Source organism: Cyrtonyx montezumae, unplaced genomic scaffold (genome assembly GCF_038088225.1).
Source record: "Cyrtonyx montezumae isolate F1298 unplaced genomic scaffold, pur_monq_1.0 scaffold_3, whole genome shotgun sequence".
In the NCBI taxonomy this organism is placed as follows: Eukaryota; Metazoa; Chordata; class Aves; order Galliformes; family Odontophoridae; genus Cyrtonyx; species Cyrtonyx montezumae.
Genome location: NW_027072034.1, coordinates 50730375 through 50755776, shown reverse-complemented (window position 1 = coordinate 50755776; position 25402 = coordinate 50730375). Strand labels below are relative to the sequence as shown.

General features: G+C 34.8%; 1 protein-coding gene across 11 annotated transcripts in view; it reads left to right on the top strand.

Annotated features, from left to right (window-relative positions):
• Positions 1-25402, top strand: part of DMD (dystrophin) — a 961436-nt gene that overhangs the window by 401519 nt on the left and 534515 nt on the right. For all 11 annotated transcript variants that reach the window (XM_065741536.1, XM_065741534.1, XM_065741531.1 and 8 more), the window contains 2 exons: positions 704-898; positions 8224-8396. In XM_065741536.1, the coding sequence (XP_065597608.1) occupies positions 704-898; positions 8224-8396 (368 nt within the window). The remainder of the gene's footprint in view (positions 1-703; positions 899-8223; positions 8397-25402) is intronic.

The following is a 25402-nucleotide window of genomic DNA, read 5'->3' as shown; positions in this document are numbered from 1 at the left end:
TCAAAGCAAAATGCTCTGGGCTATCCTTACACTTGGTGTATGTGTGTGCTTTCGGAAGAGCGTTTTTAGTTCATATTTGTCCAAATTACCAGCAGTACAACTCTTTAGAGAAAAGAGATGTATTGATGGGACTCCCTTTCTGAATTTTACCCATGAAAGACCATTCAAATAATGAAATTCCAAATTATACTTTTGATGTTGAAGAAAGAGGATTTAGTATGTTACTGTAAATACTGAGTTGACCTAGTTGCTTTATGTTGCATGTAATTTAAGGAATTGTATCTATAAGGCAAGGTATTATTTTATTTTATGTCTTGAAATGTCAGTATTTTGGGCTTTGTGTGCACGGAATTTCTGTAAAGAAGGACAGATTCTTAGAGATAAAATAGTTTAAGATGAAATTGTTAGCACTAAAATCTGAAGAATACCATAATCTCAAAGTACATTTGTATTCCCTATCTCCATTTCATCAGAAAACGAGCAAGAGAAGAAAAGTTTGTATAGTTCAATTTTAGTGCCTGTAATTTCAGACAAATTAGTGTAACGTGAGTGATCTGTGTAAAAGAAATCAAATACTTCCTGCTTTTGGCCTTGTAAATTATTTTTAATTGGTTCTAGGTCGAGAACTTGAAATTGCAATAAATTATATGTTTGTGTAGAGGTGAGAAACTAAAGGAAACATTCTGTTATATATCTATACTAGCAAACAGTTCATGAAGATACAACTTTTGTGATGACTGAAAGTATGACTGTGGAAACCACTTACGTGCCTTCTACATACCTGGCAGAGATCCTTCAGCTTCTGCAAGCCTTGTCTGAAGTAGAAGAACGCCTTAACTCTCCTGTTCTGCAGGCTAAGGACTGTGAGGATCTCTTGAAACAAGAAGAATGTCTCAAGGTAAGATGGAAAGTTTTCTTTGTAATACTATGCTTATATGATTTTGGGGCTGCTGTTTATTGGCAGCCTGTGCTCACTCTCACGCATCTTTTTATAAGTTCTCAGCCTCTCTGTTGTTTGAGCATATATGGATGGTTACATATGAAGACACATTGCAATGAAATGTAAGAGCTGATAGGTTCATTTGTTTTTATCACCTGGATTTGTAATAATAGCAAAAGCTTATTACTTAAGATATCAGAACAGTGGATCCCTGAGTGGAACAGCGGGAGAAAGGATGGAGAGAGGCAGTTCTGTATTTAAAACTGCAAAATCATGGTTAACGTTTGCTTTGCATGTTTTTATTTTGAAGGAATTAGTTAGTACTTTACGCCTGCCCACACATGATCTTGGACAGCTTTATAGTAGTTGTTCCATTGCGTATTGGACTATGTAAGCTCCCAGTCTGATTGGAGATATATTCTATGTAACTGTTGCAGTTTAACTATCTAGAAAATGCTGTCCAATACGTAGCTAATGTACTTAGAAAAGTCTACTTCAGAATTGTTAATGTAGCTTTAAATATTATGGTCCAGTTTCTTAATTGCTTATAATAGTGAAATTCCTTGAAATTTGAGGATTTTTTCAATACAGAACGATTTAATAAAAATGAGATTAAAGTTGTTAGGTTAAGTAGGTGAATGAGTTATTTGCCTCTGCAGAATGTTTGTGAGTAAAGCCTTGTAAAAAATCACACTTAACTGCTTTATATAATTACAACAATTTTATATTGCCATCCAGCATGAAGACCACATTTCCAATATTTCTGTGACCATTTTGGGGAAGTAAAGCTTTTAACCGTAAGGAATTACACCAAAGAAACTAGAATTTGTGCACGGTCATTCAGATGAAATAAGCTTTGTGGGAGAATCAAAATAGGGGCTCTGGCAGGGAGATCTGAAGTGCCTCCAGTAGGAGCTCATTTATAACTCTTGTATAGATATCTTCATATATACACATTAGGCATCTGGGTGTGTTTGTGTGTATATATGTGTGTATATATATAAAGATGTATATATGCTTATTAGCTCTTAAAATTTAACATTTTATGTTTCCTAGCAGTACAGTTTGTCCAGGGATGCACAAGAGTAAAGTATTGGAGTAATAGAGTGACTGACAATACGCCTGTGTCAAGAAACATCAGATCACTCCTTTTCCTCTTGTGATTTAGTATCTGTAGGTTAAAGGGCTTCAGAGTTTTGACAATACTAAGTTAATTTCCAGATCATGCAATATTATTGTCATTCATCATTTTAAACAATCACTCTTGACAGAATGACTCTTATGTACAAGAAAAAAATAAATAAAATAGAACATGTAAACCATAGCTAATGAACTACTTGGACCATGTCTGTACACTCATTACATTCATTACTAGATGGGCTGGAAATACAGTGACCTATATCAAGTAGTTTACTAGCAGTTGACTTCCTATTGACATTTGGACCATCTTTATCTTATTTATATCCACAACTAATCTGTTCTTCACCCACATATGTTTGCTGCTATTAGAGTTGACACCAACTTTAATAATATTGATCACTGAGGTTAGAAGTATTGCCATAGGTTTAATTTAACTGAGCTATTAAATTGTTACGAGATGCATTTGTGGGCACATTTCCATCTTCCAAATAAATCTCTCAAAAGAGGTAAAAGGATCTTACACATTTGTGGGCTTTTGGAAGGGTATAGTTTTGATCTGAGTCTGCTTAATGAATATTTATTTCCAAGTAAAAGCATTCATCATTGTCATTATCCTGCAGTAAAAATAGAAAAGTAGTGCATAAATTGTTCAGCAGCTGGTTGGGAAAGGTTTGAAATTAAATTGTGGTTGATTTTTATCCCTGGCAAATTTGCATGAATCAAATTACGAAGCTGTCATGAATAGCTCTGTGTTTTAAAACTGAGTTTGTAAGGTTTCTTTCTCTCCCATTCATAAATGATCCATTTTAATTAGTGCTTATAAGGAAAAATAAGTTCATGTATAGGAATCTTTCAGAATTAACCACTTTGAAGATTTTTCTCCAAAGTAAATATGTATATTAACACTTAAATCTGATTGCTTGTAATCAATCTAGTTAATCCTGTGATCCAACATGATAAATATCGAATACAAATGAAAAAAAAAAGCTTTTATTAATTGCAAATACAATTCTAACACTTTTTATATCAAAGGGATGTAAAATAACAAAATATCAACATGTGCAGCCAAAATCATATTACTTCTAATATTTAGTAAATTGTAATGATTTTTTAATTATTTTTTTATTATTATTATTTTTGGCACATTTAGTAAGTTCACAGTGACCAGCTTCTAGGAACATTCTCTCTGTTGAAAGTTTAAGTGGCAGAAACAGAGAAACGAGGTCTTTATATCTCGTAAAGTAAGGGATTGCAATATTTCTATTACCCTATAAAAAGCTGTTACGTATGTCATAATACATACATACATACTTGTTCACCACTGTATTTGCACTATTTAAAAAACACTTTGAATATTACAGTTCTGTCAGAGATGGAGCTCCGCCTGATCATATGGAAAATCATAATTCACAGATTGAAGAATTAAGTTGGATTTAATGAGATGCTCTCAATAGGACAGATGTTGTTAAAAGTAGAAACAGTATGATATTTTTGCCTTCTGCTAATGGTGATTAGTTTCATTTCAATTTGGATGCAAGATTTATTGTTTTCACAACACAGCTGTAGAGGAAATGCTAAGTCATGACTAGTAATAAAGCACCTGATAGGAAAGGCAGGGCTGACCCAGGGGAGCTCAGGTGTGTGCAGTGCACCTGAGTGACTGGAAGGCGTGGAGTCAGGATGCATCCCAGACCTCATGCCAATTCCTTCCTTTATTTCTGTGCTTGTGTCTGTTGTATTTGAGCCAATCCCCACTTGCTGTATTTTGGAACCTTGTTTTTCTTTGAGTTCACTACATAGCTTTTATTGTAATTACAATGGACTTCATTGGGTGATCAGGTGCAAGGATGTTTTCATATCCTTGGAGTTCAAACAGTGTAGTTAATTATCTTTTCCAGCACTATAATTTTCACAATACTTTCTGAAAGTTAAATAAACAAACTTTGCATTTACTTAAGTTAATCTTGTTTTACAGAATCAAGGTATGTTGCTCCTTTTGCGCAAGTGGTTCCCTATGTGGTGGTTATCTCGTCTTAGCTACATGTCTTGTAGAAACTACAGTTTATTTAGTATGATATAAGCATTCTGAAATAAATTTATCAACTTGAGAGTCAAAGTTAAAACATGTTTCTGCTTATGAGTACATAGCAAAAGTGTCTAACATGGTGATAACATGAAACTGCCTATTACGAATTTCGGTCATTATTATTTGCATTTATAGCTGTATGTGAGAAATTGTTTAGTAGACTTTCATGCTAAAAATTGCCGTTGTAGTCTCAGTGTAGTCATGCCTAGTCATCAAAAAAAATTTAATAGACTGTAAAATCCAAACTTATTTTCTGAGGCTACTTACTCTACAAAGCTAATGCTGCAAATTTTCAGTAAAGCATGTATTAATCAGGCTGATGTTTTTTTTTTTGTTGTTGTTGCTTTTTTGTTAAACCTTCTTAATTTTAGCAGCAACATTGTAAAATGATTACACATTTAGCTATAATATTTTTTCAATTATATAATAGCTTTAATATGGAAAGCCATCTGGTGATTTGAGAATGAGGCTTCTTATATATGTAACTCCTTGCATAATCATTCTAATCTAATAGTTCTTCTTGTTAATTCTCTTGTGTATTTCCAGCCAGTTGTTTCCTTACATTTACTTACATCTACTTTCTTAAATATAGATATTCTGATATTTATAAATAGTTTTCTATTCTTTTGCCTTTTTCTGGAGTTATTACCTTTCATCTACTGACAGCACTTTTTTTGCACAGATTTCTAAAGTGGCTTATTTGGTGTCTACAGAGTATTTACACCAGAAAACCTCCATAATCTCCTTTCAGTATACTTTATTCAAGTAATAATATCCATATCAAATATTGTAAATTGTAGTATATACAGATTTTAAAATTGGAAGTAACTCCTGTAATTTTTCTAGTTATTCTTGACTACTAACAACTGTTATGTTAATGGTTTTGGTGTTAGTACAAAAATATGATGAATTATAAGAAATCTACAACTTGTATGACTTTAAAGCTTTGTCTTTACCTGTCAGACAAAGGCAAATTCTGAGTTGTGAAAATGAGCTAGATTTCAAGTCCTTGGCACTCATAATTCTGTTTTTGAGTGCAGTGAAATGAATCATTCCCCAAAGGCTACTCTCACTTCAGTTGCTAATGCTTTTTTACATAATCTTGTCTTCTTAAAAATTAAAGCTTTGTGCATATCTGTTAACCATGTTACAAAGTCTCTGAAGACTTTTTTTTTTTCTTATAACTGTTTGGGCCTATTCTCCTGAACATGATAGTGTGTATATGTGAAATACTTAGGTTTGTACAGGCACAAATATATATTATCTCATTTCTTTTCTTCAGTCTTATGCCATTCAGTTGTGGGTTTATTTTATAGAAGGTCAGATGTATTATCTTTATTTGTCTGTAACACTTCTGCTCCAAACAAAAGAAGAAATCAGCCTAACAAATCGGAAATTACATGCTTCTCTATAGGCTGCTTGTTCTGAACATTTTGGGATTTAACACATCAATTCTAAAGTGCATAAATGCTGTTTCATTTGTATAGTTTTAAATAAATGGATTTATTCCATTTTAGGGAATATGGATTGTTGGGAAACAAACAAACAAACAAAAAACAGCCAACACAGCATTGCTTTACAAGTTTAACCAAAAAGTATCACTTAATATACTGCTAGTAAGTATAATTTCCTACAGCCATGAAATTTGGCACATAAACAGCACAAAAATGAATATACTTTTTACCATCACAATGAAATCAATGCCCAATGTTAAGATCTTCTCCACCAAATCATTGTTTTCATAATAATAATGATCAGCACCTTGCAGGTTACAAAGATTTCCTCCTTCTGAGTTGTGGAGTAGAGGGTGGTGAAAGGTCAGGACATGTAAATAGTGACATTCTCCAACTTCACCACATCTTCAATATGTGGAATCTTAAACTTCTTTATTTCCAAATGTTTACTTAAAACAATATTTTATAAATATTCATATTTGAAAACATATATAAAATATGTAGAGATATAGCTTCATATACTTATCACTTTACATTTTTAGATAACTAGATTTACACATAAGCGATGTCCTAAACGTACATGAAAAAATAGAGTGTGTGAAATGAAATGACTTCATTCCTGTGTCAACAATTTAAATTACATTTAAATAATAGGAAATGCAATTAAAATACCATCATAGTATTACATTCATAGAATGGACTGGATTGAAAAGGACTTTGTAGATCTAGTTTCAACCCCCTGCCATGGGGAGGGTCACCAACCACTAGAGCAGGCTGCCCATAGCTCCATCCAGCCTTGTCTTGAATGCTTCCAGGGATGGGGCATCCACAACCTCTCTGGGCAGCCTGTTCCAGTGTGTCATCATGTGAAAAACTTTCTTCTAACATATCCAAACCTGAATCTCCACTGTCTTAGTTAAAAAACATTCCCCCTTTTCCTACCACTATCAACCTATGTAAACAGTAATTCAAAAGGTTCTTATAAGTGTTTTATCTTTTAGAGCATTTAAAGATAGAAATAAATCAACCTGTTACATCATTGTCCATGTTTCAGTGGCAATAATGTGCTCTAGACTTCAGCTTGTATAGTTCAGATTATTCCAATCAGTGAGAGTTTGAAGGATCAAACCCTTATTTCATTGTTTTTGTACTTTGTTAATGTATAAATGGGTTGCTTGTCCTACAGAATAGGTGAGCAAAAGGATGTTGAAGAAGTCAAATTATCTAGAAATGAAGATTTTAAAGTTTGAGGGATGAATGTACATTTCAGAAGCAGTTGTGTTGCTTAAGTTTCCTATTAATGCTTTATATGTTGTATGTTATGAGTGTTGTAGTATTGTAGAAATAAAAAAGCTGAGCTAGTTAGTTGTATTAAAGGCGTTTTTTTCCTCCCAAATCAGTACTTATAAATAACAATAATATAAAACTAGAGAAATATTTCTTGTAATGTGAGCCTGACAGGTGAGCTTATGCATCTTGTGTTTTCAGTTGATCCAAAATACATTTGTCTTCTTTCTGGAAAAAAATCAGAGCAGTATTGAACTGTGCCTATTTGGGTGGTAGACTGAAATGTATTGTGAAATACTCAGTCAAAGGGTTTCATTGGCTTGTAAAGATGGATTTACAAGGAGAAAGTATCTGCTAATTACTTTTGTTGCATTTAAAGCTTTTCTGGTGAAGTCAGCATGTGGTTTATGACAATATTTTTGCTAAGCATTGGGTTTTCCAACAAATTCAGTTATTCAAATGATTCTGAAGGATTTAACGTAAGAAGCTCAATCCTGCCTCCTTCACAAAATAGAGATACACAGTATATTTACATATTGCTTTATAGAGAAAACAAGAAAATCTGCATAATTCAATCATAGAACGGAATGGATTAGTAGTTGCATAATTAGTACCTATGGACTAAGTGCAAAGACTTAAATTCCTTCGCACATTTTAAAGATTTCAAGACCCAAAGGAACTACAGTGTTTTTTTTGTTTGTTTGTTTTCTTTCTTTTTTTTTTTTTTTTTTGACAGACTGCGTCATGCAGTTAGGTAGAATTGCTGTTAAATATTTTGTATTTCTCTAAAGCATGAACTGAGGATTGCCAGGCATAAAGGACTAAGTGAAGAAAGGCAAATGTTGAGTTGTGAATATCCAAAAAAAAAAAAAGACAAAAAGTGATATCCAATTAGCTATTTTTCTCATTCTATAACTTTGGTATCTATGTAATGTGTGCTGAAGTATAAAAGAGGAGCCTAAACTTCAAATAATTAAAGAAGATTCTCAAACATGAACCTGTAAGATGGGACTTTGTTCTACTTTCTTAAGAAGAAAATAGGTTAAAACCTAATGTAACTTTGGCATAGGGGAATTAAGGAGTGAATCAACAGAGCTTTGCTTCCCCTGCAGCCATCACCTTTCTCATCTGTAGTTAATCATGTCTTCAAAGAAAGGATGGGTGTTCAGTCATTATTACCTGGTTGTATTTTAAAAAAGTTCTCACTGTCTCTGCTATTGTTTAATTTATGGATTTTTATTTTTATTTTTTGCTTATGAACAGTGTTTTTTTACAGCTGATATTCTGTTTTTCTTTTAAAAATCTTTATATTACAGAACATTAAAGATCGTCTGGGGATACTCCAGGGTCATATAGATATTATTCACAGCAAGAAGACACCAGCTTTGCAAAGTGCTACACCAAGGGAAACAGCAAATATACAAGACAAGCTGACACAGCTTAATTCCCAATGGGAGAAAGTTAACAAGATGTACAGGGACCGACAGGCGTAAGTAAATTTTAAAAATTGTTTTTTATGATGACATCTATTGGTCTATTTTTGGTGATACTCTTCCTTTTGTGGATGTACCTTTTAAAGTTGCATACCATACTTCTAACTAAGCACAGAAAATTTATAGGAAACTACAATTTAAGTATTTTTGTAAATCTGAAAATATTTTGACCAACTGTCATTTGCTTTGGTCCAAAACCTGGGACGGTATTGCATCCATGTTTGTGCCACTAAAAATATTGTCTCTTTACCTGAGATAGTATTAGACAGTTATTCTTCTATACATGTAACCAGCACTACTGATAAAGAAATCTTAACCAGTGACAGATGTAACTGAGTAAAATCCCTTGTAATTGTAGAGAATTTATGAATTCTAGGACCCTATCTAACTGTAAGCCCAAGGAGCACGGTTAATATTGTTAGCAGCTCTAAATCCAGGGTCACCTTTATGACTCCTTGTATATTAGCCATTATACAGCAAAGCAAGATGATGAGGAGAAATATAGGAAGAATATTAGAAAAAATTTTGGTAGAATATTAAAAGGATAATAAATAAAACATGTGGCACTTACTACTTTATCTCACTTAGTATGTCATTTAATATTTAACAAATAAGTTTTTAGCTTAAATAAGAAAATCATTGTTTCAAATATTTTTGAATTACCACAGAAAATTCCTTGACACTTCTGAGAATGTAAACTATTAATCTGATACGTAAAATGTTTGTATATGTGGGAATTTCACAAGGTCGTCACTTCAGACACCTTCAGAAAACTTGCTATTGAGAAATTCATTTGATATGCTACTACTCCAGAAGAGAGTGTCTTGAAATTTAGTAGAATATCAACATTAATTACAGTCTTGATAATTATTTCACTGTATAGTAGGAAGGAATATGAATCCAAACCGGTAAGCAGCAACCAGAAGAAAGAGAAATACATTCTGTGGACTAAGATTGTGCAGATCTTGTCCTACAGTCAAAACCTTGGTAACATTTTTAAACAGAAAGATACACAAATATTGGTCAACGGCTGTCACTGCAAATCTGTAGAGGCGTGATCTTTCAGCTGTCAGCTGTTCAGCAGCTTTGATTAGGTTGCTGGATAGAGAGAGTAAAGTTTAAAAAGAACAGAGACAATCATGGCCAAAACATGATTCAGTGGTGGCTTTGACCAAATTCTTAATATTGGTCTCAGTACCTCAGAAACCTACCTCTGAGAAATCTTAATATCTTCCCATATGCATTTTCTTCTGCTGAAGTGCTGTTGGCTGAAAGCTTGGTCTGCCAACACTAACGGTTGTCCTTTATTTAGACTACAGTACTATTTAGCCAGCAGCAGAAAATACTCTGAGATGAAGTGAATTAGTGTTTGTCAGGTATTTTGAAGTCATTGGATAAAGGCACTAGAGAAGTATAAAGTGCCATTTTCTTTCCAGCCTGAGTTTGCCTGGGGGTGTCATCCTCTTTTAGGACGATTGGCACCATCTCAAGGTGATGATAAGCTTGGCTGCTGCCCAGAATCACACATCTTTCTTTTTCTTTTAAATCTTTTGTTTGTAGTGTCAGTATACTGTGTCACTTTTCACTTGGTTTTGTTTGAACTCTGAGATGGTCCCTGTAGCTTCTGCAGTTTTGTGAGGTAAATTTGGACTGCACATGAATGCTTGGGAGGAGATGAAGGAAGACAATACTGCCTTCAGCATTTTGCTTCTAGCATTTTATGTCTGTAAGGGATTGAACTATCCATGTAAGTCTTCCACTGAGACATGGATGAAGCTCTGTTTTTGAGATGCATTGATGATGATTTTTTAGGACAGTTTTAAAGTTTTATTGAAGCACTCTCTTGCTTTCAAGGGAGTGTATGTAAGTGAAAGTATACATTCCATGTTTGAAAGAGCTCACGAAAAAATTTCCACCACTATTTGTCTGTTTATGAATATTGGATTTAGGAAATCAAAGGGCTGTAATAAAATGGAAGTTACTTAAATAATTACAAAGTCAGTTAGCACTACACTAGCTGTAACATAGAACACCTCTCCTTACCCTCTCAGTTACTGACAGAGAACTTCTCTAGATCTCATAGAAATCAATAGAAACACTCATGTTGAATACCTATTTTAAGTTCTTATTTTATGAATAAAGTTACTGTTGCTTTAAAATGCATCACTGGAGCTAAAATGTGTGCTCTTAATGAAACACAATAAGGATTATGCTCATTTCCAAAGTTTATAGCAATAGGTGCTGGTGTTGGCCACCCAGAACTTCCTGCCATCAGACCCACAGGGAGATATTAAGTTAGATTTATACTATTCTGTTAGCACTGCTTCATCATTTCAGGAAAAAAAAAATACTTTCTTTTTTTAAAAGCTAACATCTAAATATTTTGTTCGATAATGATGCCAAATAGCTCAGACAGTGGAAAAAAGATTACTATACAGCTGTTTTCTTTTTGGTAAAATTTGAATAGTGGTAATGGAAAAGTGGACACGTCTCAATGGAGTGTATTTTGAGATCTAGTGGAGTAGAAAGAAAGATTTGTACATTTCTATCTTGCACATTAGTAAAGCCTTAGAAATTTATATTAAACCACAGATTGTTTATTTGGCAGAGAGATAGAGATGGAGTAAGTGATTGCTAATGTTCTTAGCATTAGTTTTATTTACCTTCTCCACAAAATACACACAATTTTCATACAGATAAATATGCCTTTGTCTTTGGATATTACTCTTCTTTTCAGTAGTTTGTTTAGTAATAAGTAATTGTAGATAGCACTGAAATATTTATAGTGTATTCTTGAAATTCTCTTCCTTTTGTGTAAAATAGATTTCTCACAATAGAAGTCCCAATTTACATCTATATATTTTGTACTTAACTTTATAGTATGCTTCTTATAACAACAAATCAAACCATATTTTCAGTTTGTTTTACAGCAGAGCATACTCCAATTTTACAGAAATTCGTTGTGAGTATAATTAGTCAAGTAGCGTTATAAATCCAGTTCTAGTCTTTGAAAACCTTGTTGTTTCACATTCACTGAGTGTGCCATTGTACATTACCTGTAACTGAATAAGCATTCACACTGTACTTTCTGTAATAACTTACTGGGAAATATTTAGAAGTACAAGTTCATCAGAACACTAGTTTTCAACAGCCTAATGTTTTGAAAACAGCCTAGATTTGTCATTATTTCTCTTGTGGGACACTGTGGAGTAAACATCCTGAGAACTCAGTCTTGCTTCTGTGAACACCAGCACATGGTCTTTAAAAGTATTTCTTTCCAGCAGTCATCAGATAAATCATGTTCCAGACATTTTTAAGGAACAGGCAACCAATATAATAATTTTAAATTATTCTAAAGCTATAGATTTAGAATTATAGAATATCAGAACACAAGGGAAAGGAAAAAGTAAAGGGAAAGATTATTGAAAGTTTTTAATTTAAAAGCAAAATAATTTTGTAGATACTAGAGACCTTAGATGTTTTTAGACTGTTTCTCCTTATTGTCCTGAAGAATCTCTCTTATTAGTGTGCAGAAAAATATTTTTTGTCGTTTTCATATCTTACTTAAGAAATATTTTCCAAGGCATACATTAGAGCCTAGACATATGCTCATCTGATTAATCTGAAATCTAACAGAAATTAAATGTTCTGAGAGAAGAGTGTAGGAAAGGTGATACCAGACATCTTTACAAAGAATTTCTAATTCTGAAAAGACGAAAAGAGTCAAATGTCAATTTCTGTTATCTCACAAATACATTCTGTGAGGTAGTGTTAGTAGCTTTGGGATATTGATCACAGTATGTTGGATCCTGGAAGGGACCTCTGGAGGTCATCTGCTACAAACCCTCTGCTCAAGCAGAAGCAAGCTTCCCCCTCTGACCAGGAGAAGATCCCAAATATGTAATAATAGTGCCAAAACAGGTTGATTTTATAAAATAGTCAGCCAGCTAACAGCTCTCATAGTCCAAAAAGGGAACTGTAATAAACTAGTTAACAGTCTTATAATGCTATTAAGACTAAGAGATTTCCTTCATTTTTTCTTTCTTTTTTTTTTTGACAACAGTGCTATTAGCAACTATTTGTGGGTTGCCTTACCAATTGTTGATATTTATAAAAACTTGATAAAACCTAATTAAAAAAACATGTATTATGCATAAGATTCTATTAATTGGCAGAGTAATAACTATTTTGTAGTCAGATTTCTAACACAATGAAACTTGTTACAATTACTGATAAAAGCTGTAGAGTGATAATCTGATGCTTGGGTCAAGATAGAAAAAAACATGCACAGAGAACATCACTATTTTTCCAATGTAAGTAACCTGCATGTGTTATGTATACATACAGAATCAATCACCAGTAAACCTCAGTAACTTGTTCATCTATGGTATCTGAATCAGATCTAACTTTTGTGTTGTTTTAGTTGAAAATATATGGGTAGAATACTAGGAATCTGAATTAACAGCAGAGGACCTATTCACTATATAACTTTTTTATCATACGATATAAAATCTTAGAATAATATCTACAAGCAACTGATGAATGTAAGGGAATGTAGGTATAAAATATTGAGAAAATCTGCTTGCTTTTGAATATAGCTTTCTAGAAATATCTAGATGTCTGAAGATACCTTGCATGGCCTCAAGCTCTTAGTTTCAAAGGATCAACTCTCATTCATCCTGTGCCAATTTTCCATGGATTTCTCAGTAAAATGCAACTATGAAACTACAGTTAGACCTTAATCCCCATCTGAGTGTCTATTTACATGTAAACAAACAAACAAACAAAAAAAAAAAAAAAAAAAAAAAAAAAACGCTATAGATCTTATCCACCAAGCCCAGTTAGTATTTCTTTGTTCCTTTCTTACCTCTGACATGGTGACTAACAAGTATGAGTGCTAACTAACTTTTTTCAGTACAGAGATGAGTGCAACTTATTGAAGGTAGAGGCATATTGAGAGAAATACAGGAACAGTGGATGCCGCCTTATCTAAAAGTGTATGCTTGTTGTATTTCTCTTGAGGTTGTAAGTCTTGTGGTTAGGCTTACCCTTGATTCTGGATTCAAGATGAGAGGTAAAACCACGACAACTTATTTCATCCTCAGTGAGAGATTTTTCTTTCAAATGTAAATCTGAAGATAGCCACCACACCTTAAGTGTATGTAAAGTAGGATTTTTTGCTTGCTTTCGCAGTGATTCAAATGGTTTATGTAGATTTCAAAAGAGAAAAAATGGAAGCAGTTTATAATACTTGATTATTTCAGACAGTATTAGTTAATTTATTTCCATGCCACACTTTACAGAAGTGCTTGGCAGCTGACATAGAATCGCATCAATCACGGTGCAACAGATGTACCACTTTTTTGCCCCCACAATATCATGCCATTAAGGTAACATATTAGTAGGTTTCACTGGTTCCTTGTTTGTTTGTAAACAGGTATAAAATACTGTATAAGAAGCAGACATAATATAATGTATAAATGCATATATTATGGGTTGTCTAGTCATGATGTCTATTGGTACATTATTTGTACCAATATTTGGTGTATGGTAATTGCTGAGACATGGTCTGAACCATTGATTGAGCACCTGGAGAAAAGACCTGTTCAGCCCTGGGAGCACAGGTGAAGGCAGTTCATCTGTGTGAATGGGAGAGGTGGAGTTCCACCCCTCGTAGACCTCCTTTTTAAGGACTGACTGCCACTGAGGAAGGATATATTGTTGGAGCTCTCTCCTTTGTGGAGTTTTTCTGTGAGCCCAGATTCTTGCTTATGGGTGAGCATTTCATTTTCTTCTTTCTTTGTAACACCTTTTCATGGTGTTGATCCTGTTGCCGTTATATTTGTGATTTAGGGAAACTCAAAATATATAGGAATATTTTTGTTGTCTAGATTATAACTACAAATATTTAACTTACAGTGTAAGCTTAAAAGTGTTTTTTTCCTTGTATATACCTATTAAGATACCAGTTTTGTGAGCTGTTGTATATAAGGCTATTTTCTAAATGGAATAGCTACATGTAAAATCTAAGTTTAATTCTTAAATAGCTAATTTGAGCCAGAATTAAAATAATACTTCAGCTTTTGGAAGGGAAGGTATGTTTATTAAATCACTGTTATACTGATGATTTTAGAGATTAATGCAGACAATTCATGAAATGGTATTTAAGGTATTTGTCAAGTAGAATGATGGGGAAAACAAATAATTCAGAGTTCCTTTTATTGAGTAGGTCTGATTATCTCATCTGAAATAGCTGGAGTTTATTCTGTCTGTGAAGTGTTGCAGCTGAAAGAAAATCTGAATGTGAAGTCACCCACCCCCTAAGCCTGCCAATTAGCATAACTTAGCATATGTTACTGTAAAGTAAGTTTTTTTGCTCATTTTTGCTCAGTGCCAAAAATGCATTACTTTCTTACAAAAATCGTTGTGGTGGCCTTTTCTGCTGTATAGACTTAAACAAAGAACTTCAGTGAAAAGTCTTAGAAATGTTACAGCTTAGTCATGAATATATGAGATTTAGAACTATGCAGATATGCATGAAGACAAACATGGCCAGAAGCAAATAGACTCTGAGTTGACTAGATCTAAACTGTCTTAAGCTTCTGTGTCAGATAGCAAAAGTAATGACATTCTAGTTAGGGTCATAAGCTAACAGACACAGCTGAAAAGCGGGATATACTTGCTTTAGGGACAATACTATGTTAGTGCAGCTATGTAATTTCACCAATACCCCTGATTTATAGATTTATATCTAGCCTTCTCAGATCACTGACAAGCTCATTCGTTTTTAGTTACGTCCACCTGTGTAGGCATAAGCTAAGAGACGTGCAGTATATCCTTAGGACTGATATCCTTCTTGTGATGACTTCTATTACTTTCTGTAAGTGCAAGTGCTTAAGGTACACCTTCACTCTGGTTATTGATTCATTAAATTGTGATGTGCCAGCAATTTTTAGCTAGTTAAATATTTGGTCAACTGTGCACTGAATGGGAAGTGATGTAAGAATTGTTGTTCCATCCAACGCAACAGATGTTCTAAAGCAAGCTCCTTTGCAGAATTCTCTTGATACCTCTTAAAGAATTACTGTTCTTTTGTTGGCTGTGGTGCAGTGTATATCCACCTTCAGGTTCTTCCTGACAAAGCATTTTTTGACGGTAGAGGGAGCTGTCTTTTAACATCTCTAGCTGAACTCAAGTTACAGTTTTTGTCACACTATGCTTTTCTCAGATGAGTTTATACTGTAGCTGTTATCTATCCAAGGCAGTTTGTGTTTTTCTTGGTTTTTTTTTTTTTTTTTTTTTTGTTCAACGTTTTGTACATGATCCTATATTTCTAAGAGTCAAAGGAAGTACATGTTACGGTCTGAGTAGAAAGCAGAGACCTCAGTAATAGTAGTTTGAAGACCTAGGAACTTCAACCTTCTATCCTGGTGACCTTCAGAAACTCAGTACAGTTGATCAGATTTCAAGTTTCCTTTCAAGGGCTAGTCCCTGTATGAGGTGTTTTGTGTAAACTCTACTCAAGACTTCTGATTTGTTCTGAAAGAATTGGCCTGAACAAAATGTTGGTTTTGACTTTTATAGTACTAAACTCGCAACGGATTGCTGGAGAACGGATTGTTCCAGAAGTACTGGTCATCTGCACATTTGACTTAGCCGTTTATTTATTTCTGAATTCACAGACAATACTGTTTTATTTATGATAGGAAAGAAACTCCCTCATTTATACCTGGAGCGTTCTGCTTCACATTTTCTGTAAAGTAAGCAAAATATCTTTATTCTGTCTGTTGATATTTTGAGCAAACTATATGGTTGAACCTCTGCAAATAGCTCTTTCTAATATATTCTTTGTGGCTTCCTGGAATATATTTTCTTTTAGGTTAGACTTGAATTTTAAGATAATCAATTTGATCTGTAATTATCTTAAGTATCCATTTGCTTTTCCACTAAAAGATGGATTTGTTCATAGGATGAGTTTGAAAACATTCTTTCAAAAGTTACACTAAAATAAAATTACACTGACAGTTACTTTTTTCTGTTCTGCAAAATTGTGTGGACTCACTATGAAAAATTGGGTTTTAGTAATACCTTTAGTAATATCTTCATTAAGACCATGAGGCAGTTTTCTATGTATTAGAACAACATGATGATAATATAAGGTTGTGTAGTTCTCAGCAGATTATATTTTGTCTTCAAGCATTGTATGATAGCAGTAAAATTAACAAAAATTTATGTGCTTCCCATAGTATGAAAAGTATAACTGTATTTTGGATTAATGTGTGTATTAACTTACTGGCTGGAATAGAGATGACAAACAAAATGGACTGCAATTACTCTCTGCCTATTTTTTTTTTTCCTGAGAGGGAGAGTTTGTTCTTTTCCCTGGCACCTAATTTTCCAAAAACCTGTAAGAGCACAGTTACCTTCGAGTCTGATGCTTTTGTGTCAGTTTTGGTTGAAATTGGCTGAAGAAGCTAGAAAGTGTATTGTTGGAAACAGGTGATAGACAGCACAATCACTGAAGTCTCACTTATTCTAAAAATAGAAAGTATACTAATAAAAGGTGTTTGTGTATATATAAAAGCAAATAAAATGCTGAGCTTTTTAGTCATAATGGAAGTCACTAGAATCACTTCTGGGAACTTATCCATCTGTGATTAGTCCTTGCTCCTTAGTTTTCCATATGTTCAGAGGCATTCATTAAAGTGTTATGTAATATCTAGCTGTGGTGACATCTAGGAGATTTTAATTCCCTTTATGTCATGGAATTACAGAATAATTCAGGTTGGAGGGGGCCTCAGAAGGTCAATGAGTTTAGCATCCTGGACATAGTAGGGTCAGTGTTCTCTAAAAGGTTGTTCAGGGCTTTGTCCAGGCCTGTTACGCTTTTTGACGGTCCTAATGGTGATTTTTTTTTTTGTTTTTTTTCTGAACATCTCATTGCTTTGTCTGTTGTCTCATAGTCTTTCACCGTGCACCTCTGGGAAGCCTGTCTGCTGCATCTTGGAGGAAAAAAAGCAGTAGGAAAAACAGCAACAAGAACAGTTCCTGAAGAATTAGATCATGTGGGGGTTTGGGAAGTACAGTAGTCAGAAATGGCTTTATGGCATTGAGTAGTATGTGTTTGGGGCATTAATACTTCAGCAAGAGTAGTCTTTTTGTTCTAGCCTGTCAGTTGCTTCTTACTTTCCAGTGAACTGTGTTATTGTGTCTTACTATGGAAATAACATTATTGGCTGCCAACTCTGAAGTAATCTACAAAGTTTAAATTTTGCTGTTTATCATCTTTTTACTTTGAAATGTTCATAAGTAATCAAGGTAAGATGTCTCTGCATACTTTACAAATTTCACAATTAGAAGGAATTAATACCGAAAATAATTAAAAGCAAAATGAGAAAAAAATCAAAGCCATTTCTAATATTGAATTCCTATGAAACAGGGTTTCTTTTTCTGAGTTATATATAACTCATCTGTTCATTCACATTGCAAACTGTCTCACAGTAACAGTCATAGTTCTAAATACTTCGTCAAAGACACCAAATTGCTTGTTTATCCCCTTTACCCATCATACTCAAAAAACACAACAACAGAAAACCCAATACTATTGACATGATGAGAAATACTGCATCTTGTGGAAAACTCAGCAGAGAAATTGAGACTTACTGGTATTAATATACCTCTGAAGATTTCTGAAGTCACACTCATTCATCAGAAATATTCCTTGCTGTTTCTGTCTGGAACTTGCTTGGCATGGACCTCTAGAATACATTAACAATCAGAGGTTATTCTGTGGTGCTGAGGTATCTGCCCACTTTATTTAACAAAGTTCAATTTCTCAGAACTTCTAAATGTTTCAAAAGTGCTACAGAAAATCAAGCCCCTACTTTTCAACACAATAAAATGTGTCAGTTCGAACTACATGAGTTTTCAGGAAAAATTCTGAAGCTTCTTAACCTTCATTTTACTCATACTGTGTTAAACATATGAGCACTGTATTGGCAACTCTAACTGATCATGTTTTGTATTCCTTCTTCAGCATTCAAGAAAGGGACACTTTTACCATTTTTTATTAGCTTTTATTGTAGGATTCTATGTCTGGCTGTAGAACTGCTTCTCTTAGTCATTAATTTCTTTCCTAATTCATATATGTGTATAATTATAAATATGTACACCTACTAGTGACTATGTTTTTGTATAAAAACTAGTTGTTAAAACTTAGAAGTTTTGCTAAAAAATGAGGGAACACTAAAGAATGAAATTGACTATCTGGAGTTGTATGTTTTCTCTGGAAGCATGGTTCCTGAAAAGGAAAAGATAACTAAAACTGGAGTTGAAGAATGTTCTCTATATTCTTTTATCAGTAATAAAATTCACAATCTGTGGTATGTATTCCTCAAAGTTGAAAGGAATGATTATTTCTCTTTTTCAAAGATGAGGGGAAAAAAAGGCCCATTTTTTTTCAGTAGTTGCCTAGAATAATAAAACCAGCTCATATTAACGAATTCTAGGATTTGGGTACTTGGTATTTATTCACATAGATTTCACCCGTTATCTCAGAATTTTATGCTGAAATCTAGGCACTTCTATGGAAGTCAGTATGTCTTAAATATCAGCTTCTGGAATTTCTATTGTTTCAAGTTGCAGTGACAAATTTGAACTCGAGTTTAATAGCTTAGGTTGGAAAAATGTTTAATTGTAAACTACTAAACAATTGATATTTCAGCTAAAATTATTACAGGCTTTACATAATTAGAGCTCTTACTACACAATAGTAGCAATTTCTGTCTTTGTTCTAATAAGAAATAAGCTAAATAGAATTATTTGCCGAACACTGTTTAGAATTCTAAATAGCGTCAAAAAGTCCTTCAGCCGTCATCAAGGCTGAAAACAGTTTTGAAATGTTTTAGTGTTTCAAAGCCAGACTGCATCCTCTAAGTTTAGGTACCATTACGTCTTCCCAAGTGGTGCCTATCCGGAATTCGAGCATTAAGTCCTAGCTCGACTCAAGATACGTTTCTCTCCCTCGTGAGAGACCCTTGAGGCCGTTAACCCTCCCGCTTCCCGCCCGCTGTATCCGCCGGGTACGGGTAGCGGCCCGCGTCCCCGCAAGGTGGCGCCATAACAGCGCCCGCGCGCTCAGCCCTGCGCTGTAGAAGCGGCGCGGCACTCTCCTCCCATCCTGTCAGAGCACGAGGCAAGAAAAGGATGTTAAGAAACTTAAGCTCCCATACTGACACCCTAAGCTCAAGCACACTTTAGTTATTACTCCTTTTTAAGCATTTTTCGTTTTGCGTTGCAAACAACTATATAGTTCATCTGCAGTGTCGACTTTGCAGCGTTTGACAGTGTGGTAGATCAGTGGAAAACAGGAAGGCATAGAAATACATTGCAACAGAGTGTTGCATTTCTGTATCGTCAGGGTGATTAATGGCAAGCACTGTAGTTTGCCAGTAACGGAAAGGAGCAAATGTCCCTACGTTTCTGCCCTGATACTCTTTAGTAGGTGCTGTGAGAGCCTGCAAGCCTGGAAATAAATTCCTCTAATAACCGTGAGAGTGTCTTTGTCCCTGCAGTGTACTGAACAGATCAACTGTTCTCTTTACTATCTTTAAGTCCTATGGTACAATTATATGGCCTGCAGAGCTATGTTTCTTCTCCTTTGAAATCTTGATGCACAATTGTTAGGTCAGTTCCCTGAATATCTTATGAACTGATGCCACCTATGCCCTGCAGCAGGGAAAGACTTGCTTCAGAGATTCCTTCCTCAGGGGTACCCTAAAAGCATAATGAATCTGAAATATAGCCACAGGTTACAGGCTGGAGAAATCTAATGAGTAGGAATTCTCTCTGTTCTCGTGGCACTAGGGGCCACTAAGCTCCTGTGATTATACCTAGTGTATTTTGAAGCAGCAGGACTTTGCTAAGAGAGACATTCCAATGAGAGGAAATTCATAAATATCATATTCCCTTTTCTTCCAGACAACAAAAATCAGACAAATGACAGACTAGACTGTGAAATGGGAATTTTCCATTTCAGGAACACAGTAATTTTGCTGTTATTTCTTCCCTGGTTTTCCTGCCTAAAATCCTTTTATATTATGAGATTGAGAAAGAAAGCCCTCAGCACTGGGAGTTGAGGAAAATCCTGACAGTAGAGAATAAAGTTCTTCTCCTGAATGCCTGACAACCCACCCTGTAATTTCTTTCTCCAGTGATTTGCTTAAGAGACAAGGAAGAATACAAATTGCTAAATGGTCAAGCAAGATCCCTTGATTACTTCCTAATGCAAAGGAGCATTCAAAGATCTGCTGGATGAAAGAGGGACTTCCAGAAGAGATAGTTACAAGGAGTTAGCATGGAAAAATGTTAAGGGACTTTGAGCACTGAGATGGAAGCATAGCCAGACATAGGTTTATTAGCAAATTCTTTTTCCATTATCTATATCATAAATTCACCAATGATATCTGTGATTAACTTTTATATGTTTCCAGCCTCTGATTCTGTATTGTGCTCTTTTTTCATTCCAAAAAACTTTATATGTAGGTGTATATACAAATTTGAAAAATAAGTAATTGTCATGCAAGAGTGGTATGTAGCATTCCCTTTGTTGTTTTTTTTTTTTTTGTGTGTGTGTTTGGTTTTTTTGCTTCTTAATATTCAAACAGTAAATGTGAATGGCATCAAATTTCTTCCCATAAGTGTCTCCTTTTCAAAACTGTGGAACTTAAAAAAATTAAAAAAAAAAGCACATACATAAAGTATCCTCCTGCCCTAGTGTAATCTGATACTGTTATAACATAAATATTTAGTTTCAGTAACATACACTGAGCTGTTTGCGATGTATTTTCTTGCCTCTCTTGGAAATGAGACTAGCTTTGTAACCAGCACCTGGAAAAATAAGTCTGTTGGGGGTATTGGTGTGGTATTTTCTGTTATTGCGAAAAGAAGAGGACAATTTCCCATACTAGATTAAGAATCTCTAGTTCTGGGGCAAGAAAATACAAGGGGTTTGCAACCACGTGCCTTCTGTGGTTCTAATGCTAATTCTTCTCTTTCTTATTGGTCTGAAAATCCAAAGCAACTCCACTGCTTCATTGGAGTTGTGCTACTATAAAACCAGTAAGAAAAAGGAATTACAACTTATTACTCTTGAAAGAGATAATCATTTTAAATTGTTCTTAATCTAACTATTGGTTTGTAGATCCTATGTGCAACGTTCCAGCCACTGTCTGAGCATGGTCCATCATACTAAGCCAGACCGAGTGTAGTCAGCAGGCTTCTTTGCCCTTTGTGCTAGCAGAGATGATAAATGGTGGTACTAGGAAAATGCTGAATAGCCTCTCTGCTTTTGCCAGAGTTCTGCTTGGGATTGGGCAAGCACACATTACATATTGCTTGTAGAGATTATCACATGGTTATCTCTGAGATGTAGATGCTTCTGCAGTCTTGAACTTGCTTTCTCTGTGAATAGAGTAGGAGAAGGTTGCATTGGAAAAATAAAAAGGGCTATCAGACACCTAATAGCTTTCCAGGATTTACCATTACTTAGGATTGGAAAATTGCAAGTTTATACAATATAACAATGGTTATTCTGTATTTTACTTTTAAATTGTCTGGTGTATTATATAGAAGAACTGGGAGAAAAAAAAAAGGCTTCCCTCTACTAAAATATTCTTCCTCTTTTTTAAGCTTCGGACAATACTGTTGTCTCCCACTGGACAGCTGGTCACTCTCTGCATGGCTGGGTTTTTTTTGTTTTGGTTTGGTTTTTTTTTTCCTTTTTTCCTTATGTATGTTAAATATGTGCTGTCCTTTCATTCTCATCTTTTAAATCCTAGGCTGCAGTCAGGGTTGCTCACCAGTTCTAGATGATAACAAATTATTTACTTAACGCTTTGAAGAGTGCCAACTGACAAGGTACTACCCATTCCTTACCTGTTTTATGAAAAGAGAGTGGCAAAGCTAGCAGAATAACTTTGTTGTATTCTACTTTGATCCTTAATAATGCGAAGAAGGCCGAGAACAGGAGCAGAAACAAGGGGTCTTTCCAGGAGACAAGCTACCTTCAGGCCTATATGCCTGGGCCTATGGGCAAGGATGTGTTCAGGAGTCCCAGTGAGGCTGCTCAGGGCCTACAAGAGCTGCCGAAACCAAAAGAGAAATGGCTCTGCTGTTTCATTAGTTCCACTCACTTGTAGTCTTGGGTATTCTGTTCTACCATTTTTTGTTAGCATTTGAAAGAAGATGCTGAGAGTAGCTTCTTCTCCTTAAGCCTGATGATTCATGAAGTAAAAAGGCATAAGCATGAACATAGCCTAAACTTTTCAAGCTATGAAGACCATTACAAGAGAACCAGATTAAGTAAGCTTTTATATGTTCAGTTTTATTTTTTACATCTTTCCAACATCTTTATATGAAACGTGGTGACTTAATCTCAGATACAGCTGACTGCCTGACACAGGAGCCTCTGCTGTTGAGTTATTTCTGTTTCACTAACAAAGGTGGAAGGCTGTGCAACATATGTCCACCCTGGACTGTGCCCAGCGCCTCAGCCTTGACAGTGGTAAACCAATTTAATTTTGCACTCCATCTGCACAAATCTCTTACAGATTGGTTTTATGTTAGTACAGTTTCAGTCCAAAAGGCTGGTTTACTAATCCAGCATGATACATAGATTCTGAACAGGAAGCGTGTGTTTCCATTCTGTGCTTTTACTGCATCACTGGTTTTGACACTTTGTAGTAAAAGGACTAAGAAATCTTCACTACTGTGATGTGATAATCCTTGAATTTAAGTGTTTTCCTCTAGTCAGCATTTTTGTATTTGAAATATGTTTTGAAATGGAAATTAGGCACTGAAGTCATCCATAAATTCCATACAAAGACTGAACATTTGAAATAAAGCTGTCATATATATGTATATACACTTGTATATATACACACATTAAAGTGTACAGATGTATATTATACATACACAGCTAAATGATTCTATGCATACAGCTGCTGTATTAAATTGCTATTTAAAAATAAATGTTACCAGAAGTTTGAATTTACATAGAAGTTGTTAGGGGAGTTTTTACTTGGGAAAATGAAGAATCTAACAATTAGTATTAAATATGATCTTAGGGATTTTCATTTGAATGCTCTTTCAGTATTGGAAGTAACATAAAATGGTGTGTTGTGTATGATTTCTAGTAATATGCAGCTTCTTCTGACGTCTAGTTTCTACTGAGATGTATTTATACTAAGTAGAATAAATTAATTACAAAACCATGCAGTACAAGGATGTAATTCCATCTAGTAAAACACCCTTAAGTGGAGCCTTGAGTTGTTTGCTGTGTAAGGGAAGCAAAGAATAGGTAAGTATACTTTGCTGCTGTGTCAAAACTTTTCCCTGGGGGTGATACTAAAAAATGAGAGGTCATTTCATTAGTCTACAGCTTGTTTTATTGAGCCTATTCTGGGCAGCACAGAAAACGGTAGGATTCCTTCTACCTTTCATCTTCCTCACTCTCTTTTGTGAGTGTCTAGAAATGATGTCACTTTGGAAGTTTGGAACACTACTTTCTTTGAATTTTTGTTAATTTGGCCTTCTATTATTGAAGGCACAATAAAAAGATTACTCTAATTGAGTATAAGGATGATATAGGGGTGACTGCATTTTTTTTTCAGTTTATTCAACATGTTGTGCATAGTAAGCTATTTTTTCTGCAGTTATGAACCACTTTCATAACAATTCCAGACTATTCTGTACAGATGCTTTGCTGCAGAAGCTCCATCAATATCAGTAAGGTTGTTAGCTGAAGCAAGAATATGGCTATGACAATCACTACATTTACCTGGGACTGAACCAGAAATAATCAGGGCCCACAGAACTAAAAATATAGCTTACCACAGCTTCATAAAAAAGAGTTATTCTTTCTCGATATATAAACCTTAGCATGTTTTTTCTCACTGTGATTTGAGAGAGATTATATACATGGCAGAACACTACATTGATCCCTGGGAACTGGCAAGAGCCTGAGAGCTTTTTTTTTTTTAATATATTATGGTTTTTATTTTTGGGAAAAATCTATTTGACTGTCATCTTGTAAATTGAACTGTGCATTCCTCTTCCCTCCTGATGGGAAGTTGCTGTAGCTTAAAGAGCTATTTTGCTGTCACTCCTTTATCCGCTGGGGACTGTAGCTTTGTGTTTCCTAGTTACAGGAGGAAGGGAAATTAGCTATCTGTGGAGAACTTACTGCAGGAGCTTCCATGGCAGTTAGCTGGATACTCTGATGCGACAGAGGGGATTTTCAAAGCTTCCTTTTGCACTACAAATAAAGCAAGGGGAATCTCACAGTCTTTTTGTGAAAACCTATTTCCGTGCTATTTTCTAATTCTGTATGCTCTGAACAGCATTGGAAACAATTCTCTTGCTGTTGGTTATGAAAGGCCATGTACCATTGCTGGGGCTGAGATGTCAGGTTGTCTTTTGAAGAGATGCTATCATCTCTTTCTTGTAGCTGCCTAGGCTGCCATTTTCCTTTAACTCATGTATTTGGAAAGTGGATCAGAAAAGCTGGAAGAATTGTGTTACTAGACTGGAAGTCCCCGACATGCCAGCCTCAGGGTAGGGTAGGAAACTGGATTAAAAAGGGTGGGGGACTTATGTCCTCTGTAGTCTCTCTTGTAAATCCACACTTTTTAATTGTTGCTCTTAAGAGCATCTAATTCTTTTCCTGTGAAGGCTGAGTTGTTTGTTGTAGTAAATGTTAGTAATCACTTCATTCTCACAAAAAGGATTAGTATTAAAATAGATAAATCTGCATTATTCCTGGAGAAGCATAACATCTTCTTTCTTTATATGTTGTTCACAGCCTTCCTCGGTATTTCTTCCTGCTTAAAAGTGCTTTTCTGTAAATTTAATGAAATAATGTTGCTGCAATCCAAGCTATCTAATTATGGTGTCCTGAGGAAAAGGAAAGACTTTCATGGAAGAGTTATTTCCTTATTCCAAT